This window comes from Sciurus carolinensis, chromosome 13 (genome assembly GCF_902686445.1).
Source record: "Sciurus carolinensis chromosome 13, mSciCar1.2, whole genome shotgun sequence".
Lineage (NCBI taxonomy): Eukaryota > Metazoa > Chordata > Mammalia > Rodentia > Sciuridae > Sciurus > Sciurus carolinensis.
The window spans coordinates 62,707,792-62,732,815 of NC_062225.1; the positions used below are offsets into that span (position 1 = coordinate 62,707,792).

The following is a 25,024-nucleotide window of genomic DNA, read 5'->3' on the forward strand; positions in this document are numbered from 1 at the left end:
TGGAATTGTTATACAATGAACTGGTTTTAAAAGTACATAAGAACAAGGAAAAAGAGAAGAAAAGGATATTGTTATTTGTAGTAGTTAGTAAATAATTCAAAGGTGGTAATATTATTACCTATAAAGTGATATCAAAAATATTGGTAACAGGGCTGGGATTGTAGCTCAGTGGTAGACGCTTGCCCAGCATGTGTAAGGCCCTGGATTCAATCCTCAGCACCACATAAAAATAAAATAAATAAAGGTATTGTGTCCATCTACAACTTTAAAAAAATATTTAAAACAAATATTGGTCAGATGTCATTACCCTATTATACCCGTATGATTGCACAAATGTTGTGACTATATCGTGTACCACCAGAGAAATGAAAAGTTGTACTCCATTTGTGTACAATGAATCGAAATGCATTCTGCTGTCATGTATAACTAAACAGAATAAAAATAAATAAACAAACAAATAAATAAATATATATATATATATATATATATTGGCATGTGGAGCATTTTTATCAAACTAACTTCCGACTATCAAATGAAAGCAACCCTAACCAGCCCCAGTCTGCAATGTTTTGTTTCTTAATTGCTTTAGCATTTGAAATTACACTACTAGAGTATATTTTCTGAGTTAAACATTGCCCTTCAAGGTAAGACATATTTTTCCTCCCATGGGAAGCCTTTGAGAGTAGAGAATGAGAATATGTAAAATCCTGAATTTTTTCGTCTTACTGTGAAATCGATTATTAGGTTGGTTTTCTCTATACTACAGGGAAAAGAAACAGAGTGGCATAAGTCTTTAGGACGATGCTCCAAAGTGAGAAAAGGAAGCAAAACAGGATCCTGATTTTAAATTCTTTATCTGCTTTTACTACTTACAACTAACAGTTCTTGAGTACTCACTGTGCACCAGATACTCTTAATGCATTTCCAGGAATATCCTGTTTAATCACCACAGCTCTGTGAAGTATAAGTGCTCCGTTTTACAGATAGAAACACTGAGACATAAGAGGCTGAGTAAATTACCCAAGGTCACACAGAATCATGGAGAAAGCACATATTTGGTTCTAGGCCAGGTTTTGAATCTGCCCTTCTTAAATGTTACATTGTTTTATTAAGTAGATATTTTACCCAGAGCCTGCCTTGCTAACGGAAGTAGGCATTAAAGAGCTAGAAAAAACTTTAGTTTTAAAAATTGGGCTACAAGCAAAAATCCAGTATGAACTCTTAACACTTGAATAAAACTATTCATAAATACGTTTCTGTTATTCCCTGTGTTAATAATATGAATGAAATTTGTGTTGTGTCTTGATGTTTCATGTATCCTTGTATTAAATAAGTAAAGCCAGTGGGCTGGGCTGTGGCTCAGTGGTAGAGTGCTTGCGTAGCATGTATGAGACACTGGGTTCAATTTTCAGCACCACATAAAATAAACAAAGGTCCATCAACATCTAAATAAGCAAAGCCATTTATATTTAGAAATATATAATCACATAAAAAAACTATAGATTTGGTAGTAAACAAATACTTCTAAAGTATGTGTTTGTATGAAAATAAATCCAGTTCAGTCCTGAATTAAATAAAAATCAGCTTCATGCCACTGTGGTAAAGTGTACTGCTATGTAGTCTGGAATATGTTATTGCCTCTCCTTTTGTTATTACATTTTTCTCTATTAGTTACTCAGGGCCATAAGTAATATCCTTAGAGACCTTGATAAATTTCATCATTCTTTATTCCCTATTCCCTGTCCTGTTCCCAGTCAGGAATAACCTCTAAGGAATTGCCAGAGCAAACCTAAGCTACTATACTTATTAATTCAGGGTACCTAAATTCATACATAAGTGGCTATATAGCCAGTTTGAATCAGAATTGCCAAGTGGTTCTGGTTAGAACAGCTTGCTGGGCCCACCTTCAGAACTTCTGCTTCAGTAGGTTTGGGGTGAAGTCCGAGAACTGGCATTTCCAGCATGTGCCAAACTGACACTTACACTGCTAATCCAAAGACCACTTTGAAAATCACTGATACTCACAATGAAATGATTCCATGAGAATAACTGTTTTATTCCTTTGAAGTATATTGATTCCCTTTTCTTTGCCCTTAATACTAACCATTTTCAAGCTTCCAGAGGTGCTTCTTAGCTCTTATAATATTAGATTGCAGTAATAAATTCCATATGTGTATGTGTGTGTGTGTCCTATATGATTTATGAGTTTTCATCATATTCCCTCTCTGCCTTTTTCCTCCTTTTCTCCTCCATACTAGGTTTCCATATCCTGTGTTCCATGACACCCCCACAATCCTTTTTTCTTTATCTCCCATGCATGTGCATATGCCTAAGTAAATGCATTTTAGAGCGAGTACCCCAGGTCCCAAGTAAAGGAAGAGCTGATGTTTGAAAATGTTTTATTCCCTGCATAGTTTGGGAGCTTACAGAGTCCTTATCATAAAAGAGACTTGAACTAATCATACCATGTTTAGATTAAAATTATATTACTAATTTTTTCTCCATGATTATTTATGCTTGTATATTATCTTGTTTTGAATACTTATAAAATGAATTTCTATTAAAAATATTTTACTTTTTAAATAGCCTATAAATAAGACAGCCGACTGGTTAATGTGTACATATTTACATGATTATATATCATCCTTTATAAACTTTGTACTTTTTTTTTTTTTCAGCTATTCCCTCGAAGGTGTACATGGTTGTATGTGATGAACAATTGCTTGCTATCAATATCTGGTAAGTCTTTTAGTTTCTATACATCTTTAAATTGTTATGGCTTATTATTAGCTCTCATGTTGTATTTATTATCTTTACAGGTAAAGCTTCTCAGCTTTATTCCCATAATTTACCAGGGCTTTTTGATTATGCAAGACAAATGCAAAAGTTACCTGTTGCTATTCCAGCACACAAACTCCCTGATAGAATACTGCCAAGGTAACTATATTTAATTATGTTTTCATTCTTAGGGGAATTATGCTACTAATTTGTTCTAGAAAGTACTTATGGTAGAGAAAATAAAAGAGAATTCAGTTGGGATTAATAGAAATCATGTGTAAAAAAAATCGTAAGTAATATATTTCAACAAGGACTTATTTATGACACTCGAGTTCTAAAATTATTTTTACTTTCCAATTATATTAAACATTTTCTCCCTGAATTTTTAATCTGTTTTCTGCAAAGTTAAAACTAATTTGTTTCCTATCATTTTATATCACATGTATTGCCTTTGCTTTTTTTCCCCCTACATTTTTTTTATTGGTGCATTATAGCTGTACATAATGGTGGGATTTGTTGTTACATATTCATACATGCACACAATATAACAATATAATTTGGCCAATATTATTCCCCTTCCCTACACTCTTGCTTTTACTTTTGACATATTTATGTTTACATGTACAAAATTTAATTTTTTCAATGTACAGTTTGTAAACCTAGAAAATAAAAATAATTTATTGAATAGATGTTTTGGCATCTGAAGATAATTACTTAGAAGTTGAAGGGGTTTTTGTTTTGTTTTGTTTTGTTTTTTTGTAGTGCTGGGGAGTGAACCCAGGGCCTTGTGCTTGCAAGGCAAGCACTCTACCAACTGAGCTATATCCCCCCAGAAGTTGAAGGGTTTTAATTTGTACTTTCAGGAATTCTAAATTATGCTATACTTTTCTTTTTGTTATAATAATTGTTCCTTATTTGTTGATTGAAAGGTTTCTACATGTAGTATAAAACGTGTTTTACAAAAACTTTTTTTTTTTTTTTGGGTGCTAGGGATCGAACCCAGGGCTGCTTACAAGGCAAGCACTCTACCGACTGAGCTATATCCCCAGCCCCTACAAAAACTTTTTAATATAACCATTCTTCCTTAACAAAATTTTTATAAAACAAATGCTGTAAAACCTTAGCTTTCAATAACTTCAGAATCTGTGGTTCTCAATTGCTAAGTTTGTAGTAGAGCTGATTTGCCACTTGGTGTACAAAATCGTTTTTAAAATTAACCATTTGATACAAATCACTTTAAAATATTTGCATGCTTTTCTTTTCCTTAAAATAGTTACATAAAATTTAATTGAATATATACATGATTATTGAGATTATGAGCTTCATTTGGTCTAGTGAACTACAGGAGTCATATTTGGAGTTTAAAGTGTTACCCCTATAACCTGCCCCAAGAACTTGGGGTATGGAGTTTGTTTCTTCCCATAGGGTTTATCTGCCCCTGTTTTTTGCCCAGCTGCCACTTGTGCAGCTGTTTTACCAGTTCACCTATATCATCTTTCCATCCATCTTTCTAACTTGATATATCTGAAATATTGTGGACACAAAAACAATCAAGCTTTCAGGTATGTATAAGATACATGTAAAGTGCACCGAAGCAGTGTAAGGAGCATAACTTTATTGCATTCACTTTTTTTTTTTTAAAAAAAAAGCACATTTTTTTGCTCTGTGAATGTTAATTACATAATACATCTTAGTGACCTTCTTGGCTTGTTCTTAGCTATGTTCTTCCAAATTTTACTGAATGTACCGAATGTGCATGAACAGTCTCAGAGATTCTGTTACAATCATTTTTAGTTATAATAATACCCAGAAATATGTCCTTCCCACTTTTTTCAGCTTCATTACTAGTACTCAGTTACCGTGAAATCTCCTCTTAATTATCTCACTAATTGGCAAGGATCATAAAACCTTTTAGCATGATAATATTGTATGTATATATTAGTACCATTCCTTCTACCATGCTATGAGCAGAACTTAAAACATTTTTGACTAAGCATCTAATGGTTGTCATGCTGAAGATGGGTACTCATTATACCATATGATTATTATTATTCTGTAGTAAAGCATAAGCTTTGGAGTCCAAGTCAACTTAAATTTAATTCCTGGATAAATTACACAGCCTCTCTGAGTATACTCATCTATAAAGTGGAACCAGTATGTCATCTTGGCAGAGTTGTTTTGAAAATGATAAATTATTTATGTAAAGTACCTACCATGGCTCCTGGCATCTAGTAGGCACTCAATAAATAATCCAGTTGTCATTATTACCAGGCACAGTAAACTGAACTGTGCCTATAGTATACCCTAAAATATTCTGCATTAAATTTGTTTAAAATGTTGTTTGGTTAACTTGGGATTCCATTTGATTAAGTGCTGATAAAATAAATTTTATTGCCTTTCATGAAATCATGGCTAACATTAAGGCATTTAGGTCACCATAAACATTAACTTTATTTTCATGTCATTTCAGTGTGCTACCCACAACTCTTCTTTTGAAAGGTTTCATTATTAATCCTAAACCATGCTTAATAATTGATTTTTTTTTTTTTTTTGTCTTTATAGTTTTCTTCTCAACTTTTTTTTTTTTAAGGGCAGGGGGGTACTGGGATTGAACTCAGGGGCACTCAACTAATTACTAAGCTACAGCCCCAGCCCTTTTTTGTACTTTATTTGGAGACAGGGTCTCACTGTGTTGCTTAGCACCTCGTTACTGCTGAGATTGGCTTTGAATTTTCAATCCTCCTGCCTCAGCCTCCTGAGCTGCTGGGATTACAGGTGTGTGCCAGCACGCCCAGCTTTCTTGCTGTCTTTTAAACACTGATACAATTAATCCTCTTGAGTTTTGACCAGTTCCATAACTTAAACCCTAAGTTAGCTTTGGAAGCCAGGGAGCAAGATTTCAAGTGTTGATCAGGAACATTAAATCTGTTGCCAGTGGAAATATGACAGGAGCTTCATTCATATTTGTCTTGAAACAGTGTGGTTTAAGAGTGTGGGGAATTTTTGTTTGGTTTTGCTTTAAGCTACATGAAATGTCAATGTATATGAAAGGGGCATTTTATAATCATAAATCTAATTTATGGGTATATAAAAACTTTTCCTAACATAGTCAAGTGTTTTAATCTGAAGTATGAAATCAGGATATGGTAGATGCTGTTGTGTGGTTCAGTGCCTCAGCATCTGGGTAATTTCCGTATCACTGTTATAGAGTATCAGTAAATTTTTAATTCACACATGCAAGTGCTTACAAATAGTAACAGTTTTCTTAAAAAAGCTTACTTTGCAAACTCAAAATACCCCATATTTAAGTTGACCCAAAAGCATAAATGAAAAGATTTTTTCAAAATTGAAATCTCTGAACATTGGAGTCAGATAGACTGACATTAGAATAAGAACTGTTTTTCCCTAAATTGCTAACTAATAAGACCTCAAGTGGAAATCTAAATGTCAGGTTTCTATGCTATGACCTGCCTCCTCATATTATGGAGGATTAATGACACAGAACCTATAAAATGCATGGCACAAAATAAGGACTCAGTAAAATTATTACGAATTCTCATAAGCATAAAGCCAAAGTATAAAACATACCAAAGGTTAAAACTGTAACACCACAATGTTACATATGCTTGGTTGTACCAGTTGTACAGGGACAAAAATGTCCATGGAGAAGATTTTTCTGAGCTTTTTGGAATTGAACATCACACAATTACTGTACAGTAAAGACCAGTACAAAGCACTGACATCTAATCTTTGGCACATTTCACATTTGAAAGAAGTTTAAATATGTATGCAAAAAGGAAGTTTAATTTGAGGTTTGTATAACTTGATGCATTGGCAGTTTCCATTATGTTAGCTTTCTTTGTAAAAGACATTTGAATATATAGGTATTTTTTAAATTATAGTTTAAAAAAATAATCTGGAATGTATTTTGACTTTTTAAATTTGAATCAGAAGTGTGCAGAATTCCTAACACCCCTTTGCCAAAAAATGTGAACCCCATTATTCCTGAGTAGAGAAATGAAAATGTCTAAGTAAAAGAAGTACTTAACAAATTATTGTAGGGCTAAGTGAACTTTTACATAACTTTAATTTATTATACGTGCTAAAAATACCTTTTCTCAGATTTTGGTGTATTTTTTTCACTTTTTCATTTTGGTAAACCAAAGTTACTAATTTAATAGATTGCCACTGATTTAAGATGATAGGGGTGCATGATTGGAAAAATAAAGCTTCTCTTTTCTAAATACTTTTATAGTCTTACAGAATAGTTAAGTCCTTATTCAATTTAAAATTGTTTGGGGGACATGAGAAAGGGATCCAACATATTCTTATTTTTAGTAAGTATTTTATCAGCACCAGTTTCTTTACTTATCCTTTCTCCATTGATCTTTTTTTGTTTCTTAATTGGTTGGTTTGGTTTTTATGGTATTGGGAATTGAACCCGGGGCCTTGCACATGCTAGGCAAGCATTTTACCACTGAGCTACATCTCCAGTCCTCTTCACTGATCTGTAACAGCACCTTTATCATATACTGAGTTTGCCTACATGTTATTATATACTCATTTTCTTTTACATTTAGGAAATTTGCTGTATCAGCAAAAATCCCTGAAACCAAGTGGTGTCAGAAGTGTTGTGTTGGTAAGTAAACTGACCAATGCCATGTAATTCTCCTGTTTTGCAGAGTAGCTGAGAAATCTTCTTTAGGCTCATTTTTAAAGTCTGGTATAAAATGGTACTACCCAAGGCATCCTTCCAGGAATGATTTTTTTCAGCCTTTAGCAAAACAGATTTCTTGGTTTTCCCAACCCTGTGTAGACCAAATCCACCTTGCACATGACAGGTGTTTATAGCATATAGTTTGATTGGATTAAATGGAGAAACAGGGATAACTATTTTTTTATTACAGCACTTTATCACACTGTGACTGTTACTTTATCACTCGCCATTCTGCTTACTAATATTTTATGAGACTGCATTCATTCATTCAGCTTGTATCCACCTGCCTTTAGTATTTGGAAACTTGTGCTTCTGATGTGACAATTATGGCCTCTCTGTTCACATACCTCTAGACTAAATTCCTACCCTACCCCCTAACAACTATTTTCCTGTTTACATTCAACAAAACCAAAAAGTGGTTTCCTTCCCTTAAGTTATTAACACTATAAGAGGGAAGATAAGCAAACACATAAGTCACTATACCACTGGGTTTAATGCAGAAAGAACTCTAACATAGGCCTACTGAAGAAGGTGGTCTTTAGGCTAGGCCTCAAAAGAATTTCACTGTGAACGATTGGAAACAAAAAACCTTTTTTGTTTTCGCTTTTGTTTTTGATTTGTGCTTTGTTTTGGCAGTACTGGGGATTGAACTCAGGGGCACTCTACCATGAACCATATCCCAGCCCTTTTTATTTTGACATAGGGTCTTGCTAAGACCTTGAATTTGGAATCCTCCTGCTTCAACCTCCCAGGTCTCTGAGATTACAGGCATATGCCACTGTACCATGCTGCCCTCTTTACAGTTTTTTAATTTTTTTTATTTCAAATACATTTATTTATATATATATGTGTGTGTGTGTGTGTGTGTGTAAGATGCTGGAGATTAAACCCAGGGCCATGTGCATGCGAGGCAAGCACTCTACCAACTAAGCTGTATCCCCAGCCCCTTTATATCTTAAGCAGAAGAAAAATCCAAAATATGAGGCAATTCAGTCTTATTATTTGTAAACTTATACTTTACAATTTTATTAAGCTGAATGTGGTGGTCCATACATATAATACCAGCTACTCTGGAAGCTGAGGCATGAGGATGGCAAGTTTAAGGCCAACCTGGGAAACTTAGTGAGACCCTGTCTCAAATTTTTAAAAAGAAATAAATTTTTTTTAAAAAATCTGATTAATATCTGTAATGCTTTCTAGTGACCATAAGAGTTTAATGAAAAAGGGTAGGGGTAGACAAGTATCATTTCTTTTCTTTTTCTTTCTTTCTCTCTCTCTCTATTTGTATGTATCCATATATGTACGTACTGAGGATTGAACCCAGGGGCACTTTACCACTGAGCTACATCCCCAGCCTTTTTATTTTTATTTTGAGACAGGGTCTCACTAAATTGCAGAGTCTGTCCTCAAACTTGGATCCTTATGTCTCAGCCTCCCAGGTAGCTGGGATTACAGGTGTACACTGCTGTGCCCAGCAACAAGTGTTTTGTTTTCAGAACCAAAACACTGCTGCCTCTGAACATTACTGTCAAAAGCACCTGAATGTGTGTATCTCTATCAATTAACACTTTCTCCCCAGATTTAATTAGACCCATCCTTGAGCATGGTGTATCCTCAGTTGACTTCCCTGCTACCATAGACTAAAGTCCTTCTAGATCCTAGCTGTATAATGACCAGCCACTGCATTTGTACACACAAAAAAAATCCTGTAAACCATGAGAGCATTTCTTTCTATTATCTGAAACAGTAGTTCTTTTTTGCCCTATTATCTGATTAAAATCAAATAGGCAACCAGCTTTTGATTTAATTCTACTTTTTGACAATAATATAAAGACTTTATTTTATAAGAGAACTCACGTCTGCTTTTTTTGCCTTGACAGTGAGAAATCCTTACACAGGCCATAAATACCTATGCGGGGCACTTCAGACTAGCATTGTTCTCTTAGAATGGGTTGAACCAATGCAGAAATTTATGTTAATTAAGGTAAGCATGAAAGTCAACCTAAGACAATCTTAGTTTGAAAACTTAATTGTCAACTTCTCTGTTCTTGAACTGAATATTTTTTTCGGTTTATTCTCAAGTTATTTTAATGATTTTTGGATTATGTGGCAAGGTGGTAAAAACTTGCCTAGTTTTACGGAACTCAGCGTGATGAAAGTTCTGAAAGAGACTAGAGAAATATATCAGGGATTTGGCATTAGGGAGCTAGAAGTAGAATGTCTTATAAACATAGCCTGATGTCAAAAACAGCTGCTGAAAAATCTATAAAATGTTTTCACCTACTACATCACAGCAGGGAGACAACACTCAAGTTAGTGTTTGACTTAAGAGGATAGGGAATGACCTTGATGAAGGGAACATGATTTGTTTTGATTACAAAATTGTTTTAATACCTACCTGTTAATTTGTCCAGGTAGTCATGGCTATTTTTTGAGTTTGGGGTTTTTTGCTTAACTTTCCCTAGATTATTGAATACCTTTAAAATATTTATTGTTACTTATATAACATATTTGAGGAAAAACTAACTTTTAAAATATATAAAGTACAGGCTCAATTACAGCAAGAAATATCAAATGAATTTGTTAAAATTGTTTTCTGTGCTATTATATATGAATTAGTCTTCTTTCATGAACATTTGATTCGTCAGTAGAGATTGGAGTCAGCATATAAACAGAGTAGGATTCTTCCTTGATTTTATAATATCAAACTAGAATATTTACTTTGTGTTACTTAAAATCTTACAAATAACTAAGAAATCTATTTTTAGTTTTCACATCAATATTAACCTCAAACCCAACTGGGGCTAAAGAAACGGGGGAAAAATAGTGTCAAGAATTGAAAATCTATGAGGTAGTAATTCCACAAATAAATTCACTGAAGCAAAAATTCTTTAAACTAAAAGCTGAGGGGAAATAGCCTTATATATAAGTTCTTTATAGCAGCTACTAAATACACCCCATTTATGGCAAAAATTGCTTTTCTCAGCTTCTCTTTGTTCTTACCTATTTGACATAAGGATGCTTTATCTTAGATGCAGTAGTAAAGTCTACAGTTTGATTTTTCTGCAGTCCTATCTTCCTTCCTTTTCTTCCTAGTCTACTTTAGATAAGTTTTCTGATTTCATTCCTAACCTCTATCAAAATGAAAAAGTTTTATCATATCACTTATTCACATACTGATGGATTGATTAAACCTTAGCTCAAGTGAATTTTATATGTTATCTGATAGGTTAAGCCATTTATCCTCATATACAATGAAAGGCCCTTTTCTCTATTAAAGGAATTTTAGATATCAAGAATATGCAAGGTAGAATATATACTTTGAAGACATTAAAAGCTTAAAAATTACCCATCCATTACTTTTTCCCAATGGATGATACCAGGGAATTTGGCCTGATCTAACTATTGAGGCCTATGGTGCATGTTCTGAGATAGTGAACTTCCAGTGCAGATCACCTGCAGGTCTCCTTCAAGGCTTGCTCACATTTCCTCTCTCCTGAGCTGTAGGGCCTAGCCTGCCTCCCTTAATCTTCCATTTCCATGCATCTCTGCTTTAAGATTTCTATATTGTACATTTTGTTACTATATTTGACATTATTTCAGTTAGTATTTATGATTCTGTACTGTGACTATCAGATTTGCTAAGAACACATTCTTGTGCTTTCTATATTCTTCCTCTTAGTGACTAATGAGGCATATTTTATCATAAATTAAAGTTAGAAATTAAAGATCTACCCAGCAAACACTGTGTACTTACTATAAACTAGGCACGTGCTATTTACTAAAGAGGCAGGGCGGGGGGCAGGGAGTAAGATGTAAGGACTGCTGTCAGTCACCAAGAGCACCTGGATTTAAACCCATGAGATAGGAATCCCCTGCTGTTAATGATTTACACACATTGCTTTGCTATTATTGGGAGCTAAATAGAAATAGTCAAAATTTGTTTTGGCTTTCCTCCATACTAAGAAAAAAATTGCAGAAACAAGCATTATTTTCTTTCTAGTTGTTCTTAATCATATTTCAAAGCAAATTCTTTAAATTGTTTTACCTTATTAAAAATGTGATATACATAATTATCCAAAGCATGTGCCCCAGGTAATAAGAAAGCTCCTAGAGAGACAGTTTAAGAGTTGGTACTCACAGGGTGGAGGCAGCTGGCAGCAGGGAAGAAGGGGCAATAGGGAAGAGCAGGTGCAACACAGCTGCATGTTCCAACCACCAGGACTTTGTCATGGCTCCCAACACTCTACAACTAGTAGTTAAGGCAGTCCACTGCACATTTTTATTTTCTTCAGAATGTATGAGTTGCTGGGTTGAAAAATAAATTTTATTCAGTAGCTTTGTTAGATAGTAGCTATAACCATTTTGAAAATACACTCATTTATAAGAGCAACAAAAATGTAAAATACATTAAAATGTACTTAATAAAGTATGTATAAGACCAATTTTTTTCAACCACCTATTTTGTGAAGACCCTCCTCAGCATTCCTTATACTACTCCATTTCTAACTAGTTCCCCCCAAAGGAAACCTAGCAAGTTGTTGCTTTTCTTTCTCTTTATATATATAGATAAATGTATCCCTAAACATCAAAATTAATTTTACCTTATAAGTGGAATCAGAAAGTATATACTCATTTGTGTCTGGCTTCTTTTGTGCAACATTATATTTATGTAGTTGTTGAATATAGCCATAGAGTGTTCATATTCATTGATCTATAATTTTCCAGTGTGTGAATATGCCATAATTTTACTGTTGATAGGCATTGGGTTATTTCCCATTTTTGTTATTCTTAACAGTGCTGCTATGACTATTTTTGCATGCTTTCTGTGCACATGTACCCTTGTTCTTTAGAAGGTATACCTAGGAGTAATTGTTGGGTCATAAGGGATGCATATCTTCAACATTGGTAGATAATGCAATTAACCAGCATGACTGGACCAATTTATACTCCCACTCTTATGAGCATTTATTAACTCCTCTGTAATGCTTCTTCTTATCATTCTTTTTAATATTAGCCATTCTGGTGGGTGTATGTAGTATCTCATTGTGGTTTTATTCCTTGATTAATAATGAAGTTAAGTTTTTTTCTAAATCTCCAAAATGTGAATTCTCTTTGTAGCAATGTAAAAATAATTTGTTATATAAAATTAAAATTAGTTGCATTTAAAGATACTTCATAATTTAGATTTTTCTGAATACCCTGAGTTTCTGTGACAAGAAGTAATCTTTATAGTAAAAAACGTTTTTATATATTTTTGTAAGCCTAAAAACTTAATGCTGTTCTCATAAGATTATTTGGCTCTTGTTTTCCTTTTCTGTTTTCTGTTTCTGTCTCTAGCACATCGATTTCCCTATCCCATGTCCACTTAGGATGTTCGAGATGCTGGTGGTCCCTGAACAGGAGTACCCATTAGTCTGTGTTGGTGTCAGTAGAGGGCGAGACTTCAACCAGGTGGTTCGGTTTGAGACTGTCAATCCAAATTCTACCTCTTCGTGGTTTACAGAATCAGGTTTGCAATTTTTTATGGAATTTTTAAGGCTAAAGCATGTGCTGGTTTTATAAGTAATAAATTTACTGTATTTTGCATTAAGCAAAACTGCATAAATACCCAGTCTTAAATAAGTGTATAAGTAAACTGGAAGAAGAGTTGCTTTAAAATAGCTAATTTATTTGACACATTTTAAATAATTTGATTTTCAAAGCATATGAATGTTGAAAGCACATACACTTTTAATTAGAAATGAAACGGTAAGGATCTGATGCTCAACAGGCTGAATTTGGTGTATATTAAATAATTTTACAGCAATACATCTCTTACTATAAAATGAGGTATATGCCTGGGTTGTTTTACAACATTAAAGAAACGTATTACATAAAATAGGACATTGTAAATAGCAGTTTCTCTCAAAGGACACTGTATAGGTGACCATTAAAGACACATTTGTAAGCTAGGGGTATAGCTCAGGAACAGATGTGTTCAGCAAGCAGGAGGCTCTGGGTTCAATCACCAAACTAATTTCACTTGGAAATAGCTCATTAATATTACCAATTAAATATCAATTAAGGCATTTTCTCAAAAGAAAAAGCAGTTTATATATACTCAAATATTTTTAATATTTTAACACTTGTATTCATACTTTTCACATTTATTCTTTAGAGACTCTTATATGTATTCAGTTGTTTGATGCTGCTTACAAATATGAAAATTAATCTTTATGAAAGCTTATTAACATAGAAAACATTTCAAATAAAATCTGAACATTTCAAAATTTCATAACTTGGGCCAGGGATGTAGCTCAGTGGTAGAGCACTTGCCTAGCATGCATTTGGTTTTGGTTTCAATCCCTAGCACCACAAAAAAACAAAAAGCAAAACAAGATTTCCATAATTTTCAGAATTTTTAAAGTATTTAATGTAATTGTAAATGGTATAGACTTGAAAATGTGCATGTTACAGAACTCCAGTTGTCCTACCTACCCAAAAAGTGTCAGGTGACTTTACTTTTCTAATCACATTCCATCACTTTACCAGGGATATTGACATAAGTGATCAAGTGAGTATTTAGTACATACCCATGATTCCCAAACTTGAGCTTGCATCAGAAACACCCGGAAACTTCTTAAAGCACATTACTGGGCCCTACTTGCAGTTTTCATTCAGTAGGCATAGAATGGGACCTGAAAATGTTTGTTTCTGTAAATTCCCAAGTAGTGCTGCTAATACAGGGACTGTACTTTCAGAGCTACACATACACAAATCTCAGGCTACCAGAAAATCTGATTTTAAAAAAGGAAAAGTGACATTTTACAATATTTTAAGTTTAGATTGCACTTCATATTAAATCAGTTTCATCCCAGTGTCTAAGTATGTATATTTAACTTTATTTTTTTCAGGGCTGGGGATTGAACCCAGGACCTCGCACATGCTAGGCAAGTGCTCTATCACTGTACTAATCCCCAGCCCTTAGAATATTTTAAGTTTGGTTTGTTTCCTTGTATATTTTAAACAGCTACTTCCAAAGTATTTGTAAAGATGTTGGAAAATAATTCTCTTATGTAATTTGTTTTCTTAAATATCGATTTACATTGCCAAGTCACATAGCATATCTTTCCTCATTGCTGCATACCTTAGTATCTTAGCAAATATTATCTCCAAGTAATGAACTTTTTACAGAAATTTGATTGTAGATTGAAACTTCTATAATGAGTTCTGTGACAAAATAACTTATAAAACTTGAGTTTCATGGTAAATTGGATTGAACTCTCTTGCTTGGAAATGATGATCTTTAAATATCTTACCTGTGGCTTTAGAACATCCTATTTGTCATGAAACCCCTTTTGCTCTTTTTTTCTTTAAAAATATAGTAGATTGTTTTGCTATACAATAGACAGTGGCCACTTTAGAAGGCAATTTTTAAAGTTCTTGAAAGGATCTTTGTCCCAGACTTTGACTACTAAGGGAAATGTTAAGGAAGTAATTTGCCAATAAGATATTGATTCAGCAGGAATTTGTTGAAAGACTGGAAGATTATTAATAAAAAGAAAAAATGGGAGTAAGGATATAGCTCAGATACAGAATGCTGGAGGGGGAAAAAAAAAAAAGCTAACAAAAGCCTAGACCCAATACATGGTTCCTTTAACACATTAAACTTGAAATGCAGCTTTTCTTCAAGGGAAGTGTGGCCACCCTTGGCAACGTTATGAGACTTCTCTTTGGCTCCCCAAATTCTCTGCTGCATTCTCCTTAACCTGGTTAAATCTGATTTACAGGAGGCCTTTTCCATGGCCTCCTAACCCTGGTTAGTTATAGCAGTACTGTTAAGGCGCTATTCCAATATCCCAAATAAAACTCTGGGTCCTTTTAAAGTAAAAGACAAAGGATTTATACTGCCCAGAGCCGGGGAAGCGGAAAGCAAACAGTTCTTCTGTCTCTGATCCCTGCATGGGGATTGAATGCTGCTTAAAAAACTGGAAAATCACAAAGGGGGAGTGGGGAACAGTTACAACCACAAGTTACATAAAACATATTTGCTCAGAAATCACCAGTACATGTTCAGAAGGGCAAGCTTACATTCTATAAGTCAAGGATATTGTGGTCAGGGTGAAGTGGGGAAGGGTGGAGGTGTTCATGTCTATGCCAATGGGCTTATGAAGAAAAGGGGATCTGATTTTACACATGGTGAGATGTCTGAACAAAATGGGGTCAGCTTAGCTTAATTTTCAAATAAGCCCATAACAGTACCAAGTTCAAAATACGACAGTGCTTAGATGTCCTAAGACTTAAGTACAATAGGAAGTAGCATGCAGGGCAGGCTGTCTCTCCTAGCTGTCGTACCCATTCTTCAGGGAATGCGGGACTAGAAACAGACCCATAGCTCAGCTGTTCTGTTCTGATGTACACACAGAGCTTGGATATACAGCATTAGTTTCACTTCATGGAAAACCAAATCATTTAAACATTTTCACTTTGTAGGAACTCTAAAATAATACTTCTTTGCATTTAGGTAGCATTTTATGCTTCTAAAATGCTTTTTTTTTTTTTTAAACTTATGTGGACACAAAAAATTCGCCGTTCATTCAGTACACATTTATTGCATGTGCTAGGCACCAGCATATAATGATGTTCAAAGCACAGTTCCAGGCCTTCTGTGTTTAAATTCATAAGTCAGTCTCAGCCATCCTTTAGGAAATTATACTCCTGATTTCAAGTATAAATAAAAATAATACCCGGAACTGACATTTACTAGGTTGAGACTTATATCAGCATTAGAACCCAACTAGCCCAGTTCAGTAACTCCACGTTTATTAAAAAAGATGTATATCAATTTTTTTTTTTTTTTTTAAGTTTCTCTGCTGTAACTACTTCAGATTTCTGTAAGTTTATCAGACCTTCTTTGTTTCGTAGATACCCCACAGACAAATGTTACTCATGTAACCCAACTGGAGAGAGATACCATTCTTGTATGTTTGGACTGTAAGTTTAATTTTGTTTATGAACATCTTATTTTAAGAACATAGCTTTTTTCTTAGTTTCTGAGTGATCTGTATTTCTCTAGGTTGTATAAAAATAGTAAATCTCCAAGGAAGATTAAAATCTAGTAGAAAATTGTCATCAGAGCTCACCTTTGATTTCCAGATTGAATCAATAGGTAAGTTGAAGTTTCGTATCTTTGCATTGTGAACTGTTTAAAATAACTCATCTGACAATTACCTGAAATGATAAACGTGTATATTAAGTATTTCCTCTATAATACAGGATATAATGGATATGAGGTCACTATTAGCCTTTACTCTCTTACACATTCTCAAGACAGTTTAATAATTGTATTGTAAATAATGTTTACCTTATAGATTTGGCATTTTCAAAAGAAAGAGTTAAATGTTATTTCTTATAACATGAAATTCACATTTCCTCAAGATTTTTTAAATTTCCCATAGGTACTTTAAAATTCAATGCTTTATATACCCTATTGTGCTTTTGCTGTTATCTCTGGTCAGAGAATTTTAAGTACATGAAATTTCTGTTTGCCATTCTCACATCATGCTTGGTAACAGTTTTTCTGAAAAACGAGTATGACAGAGTCAGTATTCTAAAATGATTTTAGCTTGTTTTTAGCTGTGTTTAATTCTTCCAAATTTTACTGAATATACCAAATGTCCATGAAGTGTCCCATGGACAGATGAGACAAGATCAAATAAGATTCTACCTCTTCCTGTGAGGAGCTTTCCTATAGTAAGGTTTTACCTCTAATGGTATTTCACCTCTAACTTATTATTTCAGTTTACAGTCAAGGAAAATAATCATATAGGGTGGTGCTGGGGAAAAAAATGATAATTAGTATTTAGTGTCCTTTACCAGTAAAAATCAAGTTATACATGTGTTTACGTACACACATACATGGATCTGATTACATGCCCATACATACATGCATGGTGCAGCTGGTAAGGCCAAGGGCAGATAGTTGTCTGTCTTATTCCTGTTTCTACTTTCCTCTTTCCCCCAACAAGAAAGTCCCTCCCCCAACAAACAAATGGTACTAACAATGTCAGTTTCAAGGGACATCTGGTAAGGTGTTAAATGGAGTACTTAAAAAGACATAGCCAGGGTCAAAATACAGGGTCAACAACAGAAACTCAAAGTAATATGCAGGCCTGAAGCTAATAGCCTGCTGGGTTCCAGGTAGTAGTAGACTTTGACTAGACTGCTAGGTGATAAAAAGACTGAAAGTATCCCATAGGAGATGAGGAATTTCAGCCAGGCTCTTTGCCTGAGGGACTTGGAAATCAAGCTGATGAATTTATAATTTTCCACCCTTAGAGGAAAAGATAATCCCCATCCTATGTAAATTATTTCAGATGGTAGACAAAGAATTCTGAATAAATCAGTGTTTTAACATTGTTGTTAGAATCAAACAAGATAAGAATGAAAAATGTAAATTTTAATCATGAAAATAGATTTTAAAGATCTTAATAAAATACTAGCAAATTCCACATTATTAAGGGTAGACTTTATTCCCAGAAGGCAAGGATGGTACAGCATTCAAAATGTATTTATGTAATACACTACATTAAAGATTAAAAGAGAAGAGTCATGAGACTCTTCAGTAGATGCACCAAAAAGCATTCAATAAACTTTTCAGTAATTAATACCTTAAAAATGCTTAGCAAATAAGAAATAAAAGGAAATGACCTTCAGCAAGCCAATTAAAATACCACATCATGGTCAGACTGATTCTACTATCACATCTCAATATTATTTTACTGAACAAAAGAAAGGGAAGTATGAGGATTGTAAAGAAAAAAGTTAAAAGATGCTTTTTTGCCAATGATATCATTATCTACATAGAATATAAAACTCTAAGTAAATTACTAGAATAAGACAATTCATAGTTGCTAGATATGAACAAATTTTGTAAGCAATTTGAAATTTTAGTAGGAAAAAAGAACCTTTTCAAATGGCATTAAAGTATTTGTAAGACTAAATGTAGCCAGACACAGTTGCACATGCCTGTAGTCCCAGCTAGTGGAAGACTGAGGCAGGAAGATCACTTGAACCCAGGAGTCAAGGTCAGCCTGAGCAATGTAGCAAGATGCCCATATGAAGGAAAAAGAAAGAAAAAAGAAATAAATATAACCAAAACACATCCAAGACCCTTGTGTAGATATCCCAAATTATTGTTTAAAGACTTGGAATAATATTTGAACAAATGAAATCCAGCATCATATCCATGGATGGGGCCAGTGATGTAGCTCTTTGGTAGAACACCTACCTAGTATGCACAAGGCCCTGGCTTGATCCCCATCACTGCAAGAATAAAAAACAAAATTACAAAAAGAGACTCAATGTGAGAAGGAGGTTAGTTCTTCACAAATTAATCCACAAATTCAGTTCATTTGCAATAAATCCCAACAGATTATCTTGTACCACTTGACAAGATTTATATGGAAGAGCCAAAGACCAAGAATAGTAAAATAAATGTTGACAAATACTTCTCTATGTTGAAACATAAAATGATAGTATTAAAGACAGTGTGATATCAGCAGAGGCATAAATAAGTAAAAGTGGGACAGAAGAGAAGGCCTAGAAATAAACCAACAAGTAAATGGAAACTTAAGACATTATGTGTCAGTGGAGAAATGGTGGACTGCTTGACAAATGATGCCTGAATCATTGGTTATCTGCAAGAAACAAAATTATATTTCTATCTGTTACATGTGAACATATGTATCAAATACATAAATTTAAAAAGCAAAACTCATATTTGCTTTGTTTATGCATATGCCCCATGTCACCTATTTCCATTTCTAGGTACCTTACCTCAGAGATTTATATATGTTCTCAAGAAGTGCTAGGATCGTTATTGCAGCATTGTTTATAATAATGAAAACTAGAAATAAATGTTCACCATAAATGTGCAACCGGTGGAAACATTGAATATAAAGTTTATATTGATAATGTAGGACTTACAATATAAATGTGCATGAGAATGATAAATACCAAATTTATAATAGTGCTTATCTTAGAGAGTAAGGAAGGCCAGAAGGGGATCCAGGATGGATATGTAGGGGATGCAAGCTGTATTTATTTTCATTTAAAACAAAAAGCGAATGTGGTAGAATGTTAGGATTTGATAGGTCAGTGTTAGATACATGTGTGTATTTCTGCCATTCTCTGTATTTTCTATATGTTTGCAATATTTTATTTTAAAACTTTAGTTATCAAAACAAATTTCTGTGACAAATATTTTGAGTGAATTTTTAAAATTTTTTCTTACCAAAAAGATTAATAAGTTCTGGGAGGGGATATAGCTCAGTGGTAGAGTGCTTGCCTGGCTTGAACAAGACCCGAGATACAGTCCCCAGTACCACAAAAAATATATATATATACAAAAGCAAACAAAGATTAGTACATTCTTTATAGTTTTTAAGTGCCAAATGTAAAGATGCCTTGTAAATATGCAGTTGCCAACATTAGGTATTAATTGAAATATTGCTATACAAGATAGAGGAGTGAAATGATGCTTATCAGTTGAACTTTTGTACTATTAACAGTAATTGAGCTGTTCTTGCCTGCTAGTTTGTCTACAAGACAGTGTGCTAGCTTTCTGGAAACATGGAATGCAAGGTAGAAGTTTTAGATCTAATGAGGTAAGTAATCTCATTTGAATTATGTCCATTAAATAGTCATAAAAAGCCCAGCACAGGAGCATGTGCCCATAGTACCGGCTACTTGCAAGCTGAGACAGGAGAACGACTTGAGCCAAGAGTTAGGGGCCAGCCTGAGACACTATTTCTTTAAAAAAATAAAATAATTTTTAAAAAATATTTTAAATAGTTACAAGCCATTATTAAATCTACTTCAGTTTTCTTTAACTGTGGAAAATACCTAAATGGTGCCAATGATACTTGATTTGCTAACTGAATTAATACATACTGTATTCAGTCTAGTGATAGAACAGTGGCATCTACTGTAGAGCCACCTCTCTTGCCAAACAACTTCAGTGTGTATTTGATGTGCTTCTAGATAATCACCCTCAAATCCAGAACAAGAACTTCCTTAATACTGCTAAAAGTGAACCAACCACAATTTCTTTGAGTTTCCCCACCATGATCTGAAAAAAAGTGCTGATGGCAGCACACTTTGTCCTGAGGCACCTTGTCTACCTCATATTTCTGTGATAATGACCAAAGTATGCAGTGAGGAAAGCGTCCTACATTCCTCTTGAAGCCAGTTTGTCTCTTGTTTCTGTTATCCTTATTAATTTCACATTTATGATTTTTGTCCCTTTTTATTAACCTTTAACTGCATCTCCTGAGCCCTTACTACCTTACAGTAATCAGTGAAGTTGTGCAACATATTTAATTCCACTCGACATTTATGTTGGAATGTGCCAGGATTATGAACAAGACATAGTACTTGCCCACTATAAAATTATAGGCAAGTAAAATCACCAAAAATTCTTCCACTGCCTTCAATCCAATCTCAATAGATCACTTGATCATTATCTGATCAACTAATAGTACTTGACCATTGGAAGGGAAAACAAAAACTTCATATGCCCTGAGCAAGAAAGTAGCTCATTTGTGCCCTGTCATGCATTAAATGCAGAGCCCTTCTCTAGCAAAGTAAGAAGCAGCTTAGTGGTCATGAACATGCATTCCAGACTTGAGACACCCAGGTTCAAGTTTCACCCCTGCAAGTTAGTAGCTGGATAGCCAGGACGTATCTCTTAACTTCTCTCTACTCTATTTTTTCATCTGTGAATTGAGAGTTGTTTAGATAAAATGACATAGAGCGTATCATGTGCCTGGCATGGTACCTGCCTGTGTAAGCATTGAAGAAAGGACACTGCTGAAGTTTCTAGCAGTAATTCCCCTGAGCAGGCTTACTTCTCAGGAATCACCTGAGAGAATGGAGCATGAAGAACAGTCCAGAGCCGCTAAACACTAGTTAAAGAAAGAAAGGTATCCACCTGGCAGGATGGAGTGGTTTAAAAAAGAGAATTTTGTCCAAAAGTAATCACCTGAGAGACTGCTTCAATTCAATGCCTCTAAAAACATCATTTCCTTCTAGTAGGCCAACATCCAGGTATACTGGAATGAGCCACTGTCACCAAAGTGAGCATGTGTGGGTGGTGCCAGAACTGAAGAATCAGGAGTATTTCCCAAACCACTAATTGTAGGGGTTCTGATGGGACAAATTTAGTTTTGAAATCAATTTTTTTAACCTGCTAATTTGGGAGCAGGAGTTACTGCCATTATATTTGGGATATTTTGTGTTTAATATGCTGTGAACATTGGATTTCTTCTGAGTCTTATTCTTTCTCCCCAATTGGTACTTGGTCACACTGAGGACTTGTTGAAGGGTGTATTTCATCACCACAGTAGCTGCCTGTTTTCCATGGTATTTGCAAAAATCTCTCTTGCATGAGGAATCTTTCATCATTTTTTGTTGGCAACTTTGGACCTCAAAAGTTTAACTCTCCTTTCCTTTCTCAGTTCCCTTTTCTTAATTCAGTATTCTGTGTGCCACACCTTGAACCACCACATAGGGCTATTTCTGCAATGTCCAATAAAAACCATTCCTGTGTCCAATAAAGGGGGCAGAATGAGAGAGTATATTTTATCAGAAAATATTATCTCAAGAGAATGGGAGCCAGGTGAGGAGGTGCACATCTGTAACCCCAGCAGCTTAGAAGGCTAAGGCTGGAAGGTCACAAGTTTGAGGCCATCCTGGGGAACTTAGCAAGGCCCTGTCTCAAAATATAATATAAAAAATAAAAAGAGCCAAGAACGTGGCTCAGTGGTAAAGCACCCCAAAAGAAGGGAAAGAAAATTATTTTGTATCCAGCACTTCCTTAGATAGGCTTATACCTCCTCCTTATCAGAACACTGCAAGGTACTCCTGCAAGGTGGATTTCTTTTCTATCCCAGTTTGCAGAAGGCATGCCTTCCCAGTAACTATATGCCTTGTGTTGTGTCACAGCTAGTAAGTGGTAGAACTAAGATTCAAACTCAAGTCATCTGGCTTTAAAATACTTCTTGTTATACTACACAGTGGCCTGGTAGATAAAAGAACCAGATCTAAGTGGCTTACTGCCGCTGGTAACTTTGCTATTAGCATTAACATAAAGATTGAAAAGTTTCAGGTTAATAAAAAAGTGATTTTTGTTTAAAATGTTTTTCTGGATGTCTATAAAAGTAGTTTTCCTTGACTTATGTTTATGATTAATTCCAAATTAGCCACGTTTTTCCTGGACTCACATTGCCTCACAAGCTGATAATAAAGAAAAAGTCATGCAGGAATATTTTTTGATCCTAAGAATTATGTTTCTTTTCTGTTGTATTAAAATGAAATGCCCATATAATATTTTGTACCCTTAATTTCAGAAATTAAATTTATATTTTAATTGAACAGGTAACGCAAGAAATTTCAGATAGTACAAGAATTTTCAGGCTGCTTGGATCTGACAGGTATGAAAATGGTTTGTATTAAGTGCATAGTATTAAACATGTTTCTAAATCCAGCATGATTCTTTTTCAAGAGAATCAAACTTTCTCAGTAGTATGTTCAATGATGTATTTTTCAAACTTCATTTAAAAACCTGACCTTAAAAGTAATAGGAACTAATAGATCTATCAGTATTATTTTGCATTAAACATAATACCTGGTCTGATTTACAGCAGAAGAAAGAGGAAATACTATAAGTTAACAAACAGAACTTTTCGTTTTTAATGCAAAATAAGATTTTGGAGTTCTGATTCTTCAACTGCAAAATATTTTAGAATTTATAAGAAGGATTAAGTTTCTCTAAATTATTCCTAGATTATAGGTTTCTCCCACCCTGCCACCCTTCACTCCCCAGCTCTTGAAAGAACAGTGGCTTAGAGGTAGGAGGGTTGGGGGCAGCAAAATTACTTCCCAGATTTGGAACTGGCCCTGTAATCATAGCAATAGTAAATGATTTCTGTCCACAAATCAAATGAGCAGCATTTATAGAGGCATATAGTGGAGAAGCAATGGAAAATTTTTCTGTTAACATTAGTTTTCAAGAATAACTTTGTTTTGTTATATGTTGTTTGTTTGTTCATTACTTTTAGGGTCGTGGTTTTGGAAAGTAGGCCAACTGATAACCCCACAGCAAATAGCAATTTATACATCCTGGCGGGTCATGAAAACAGTTACTGAGAAGTGTTGTGCTTTGACAGTTAAACTATAGAAAGAACGAACACTACCGCTGCAACATTAATGGATGCTTGAAGCTGTACAAAAGCTGCAGTAACCTGGCTTCAGTTACTCGTAATTTATTGTGGCATGAGACGAGATGGGGAAATTTTTTGTTTTAAGTGGTATGGATATATTTAGCATATTGAACCACACAAGTGCTTAATTCATTGTTATGTAATCTTTGTACATATAGGCAGTATTTTTCTGTGAAACTTCATATTGCTGAAGACATACACTAAGAACATATGTAGATATGTACTTTTATGAGATGTACAAGTAAGTGTCTTATCTGTACAGATGTAAATGTTGAAAATGCAGTTGGGGTTAATATTTTAAAATTCTTTAGTATATTCTTGGGTGTGGTTATATTACAAAATGGGATGCTGGCAATGAAACAGTACATTTAACACTATTGTATTTTTATTATATGTAATTTAGTAATATGAATATAAATCTTGTAACTTTTAAAATTGTAATGGAGGCTGTAATCATTTTATAATCTTGTTTTTAATTTTAATGCAAGTACACTGGTGTTTATATTTGCACAAAGTATTGATATGTGATGTATTAAGTCACAAAAGTAAGCTGTGACATTGTCAATATGCATTTGGCTCCACAACATCTTTTTTAAATGTATTTGGATTGTTTTCTATGTGAAACAAACCAATTAACCACCTGTTGTAGTAACTGATCTTTTTATATTTAAGCAGAATCTGGTAAGATTGCTTGTCTGTGCTTCAAAATACCTTTGAAAAAATTTTAAATCACAGAATAACGGTATCACAGTGTAACACTGCAATTGTTGTCTGAACTACAGTATGCACAAAGAATAAATTAGCATTATTAAAGAGTTCACACTAAGCATTTCATATAATCACACTGAAGAACTATAACATTCCATAGAGTAATGATGTTCAAATTTCTAGTGAAATTTTTGTTTTTGTTGGCCTTATTTTATGATTACTTTCATATTTCTTTTGATTTAGAGTATTACCACATGGCCAAAATAATTTAGTTACTACCTCATACAAACAATATAATGGTTACTACACATCAAAGGAACTTAGTTTTGGTTAAAGTCATTTTGATTGCTTTTTTCCAATGAAATATGTATATACCAAGTTTTAGCAAAATGCACATTTTTGGCTCTTTTGGTATATTTTCTTTATATTTTACTGTGGATATACACTAAGAACAAACTAAATTGTGATTTATGGTCTTCATTTATTTTAATTGATAATGGTTTTAAATATGTTCCTGATTGTACATAGTGTAAAATAAACATGTTTTTTAACATGC

General features: G+C 34.1%; 1 protein-coding gene across 5 annotated transcripts in view; it reads left to right on the top strand.

Annotated features, from left to right (window-relative positions):
• The window catches only part of Map4k3 (mitogen-activated protein kinase kinase kinase kinase 3), a 189,389-nt gene extending 164,365 nt beyond the window's left edge, over positions 1-25,024 (top strand). For 3 of the 5 annotated variants that reach the window (XM_047523474.1, XM_047523476.1, XM_047523477.1), the window contains 11 exons: positions 2,679-2,739; positions 2,820-2,937; positions 7,359-7,417; positions 9,376-9,479; positions 12,836-13,007; positions 14,392-14,427; positions 16,403-16,471; positions 16,554-16,646; positions 20,075-20,145; positions 22,916-22,971; positions 23,599-25,024. In XM_047523474.1, coding sequence (XP_047379430.1) covers positions 2,679-2,739; positions 2,820-2,937; positions 7,359-7,417; positions 9,376-9,479; positions 12,836-13,007; positions 14,392-14,427; positions 16,403-16,471; positions 16,554-16,646; positions 20,075-20,145; positions 22,916-22,971; positions 23,599-23,686 — 927 coding nt within the window. In that variant the 3' untranslated portion in view covers positions 23,687-25,024. Of the gene's footprint in view, positions 1-2,678; positions 2,740-2,819; positions 2,938-7,358; positions 7,418-9,375; positions 9,480-12,835; positions 13,008-14,391; positions 14,428-16,402; positions 16,472-16,553; positions 16,647-20,049; positions 20,146-22,915; positions 22,972-23,598 lie in introns of all 5 variants that reach the window. The other 2 variants (XR_007104767.1, XM_047523475.1) reach the window with 2 other exon arrangements.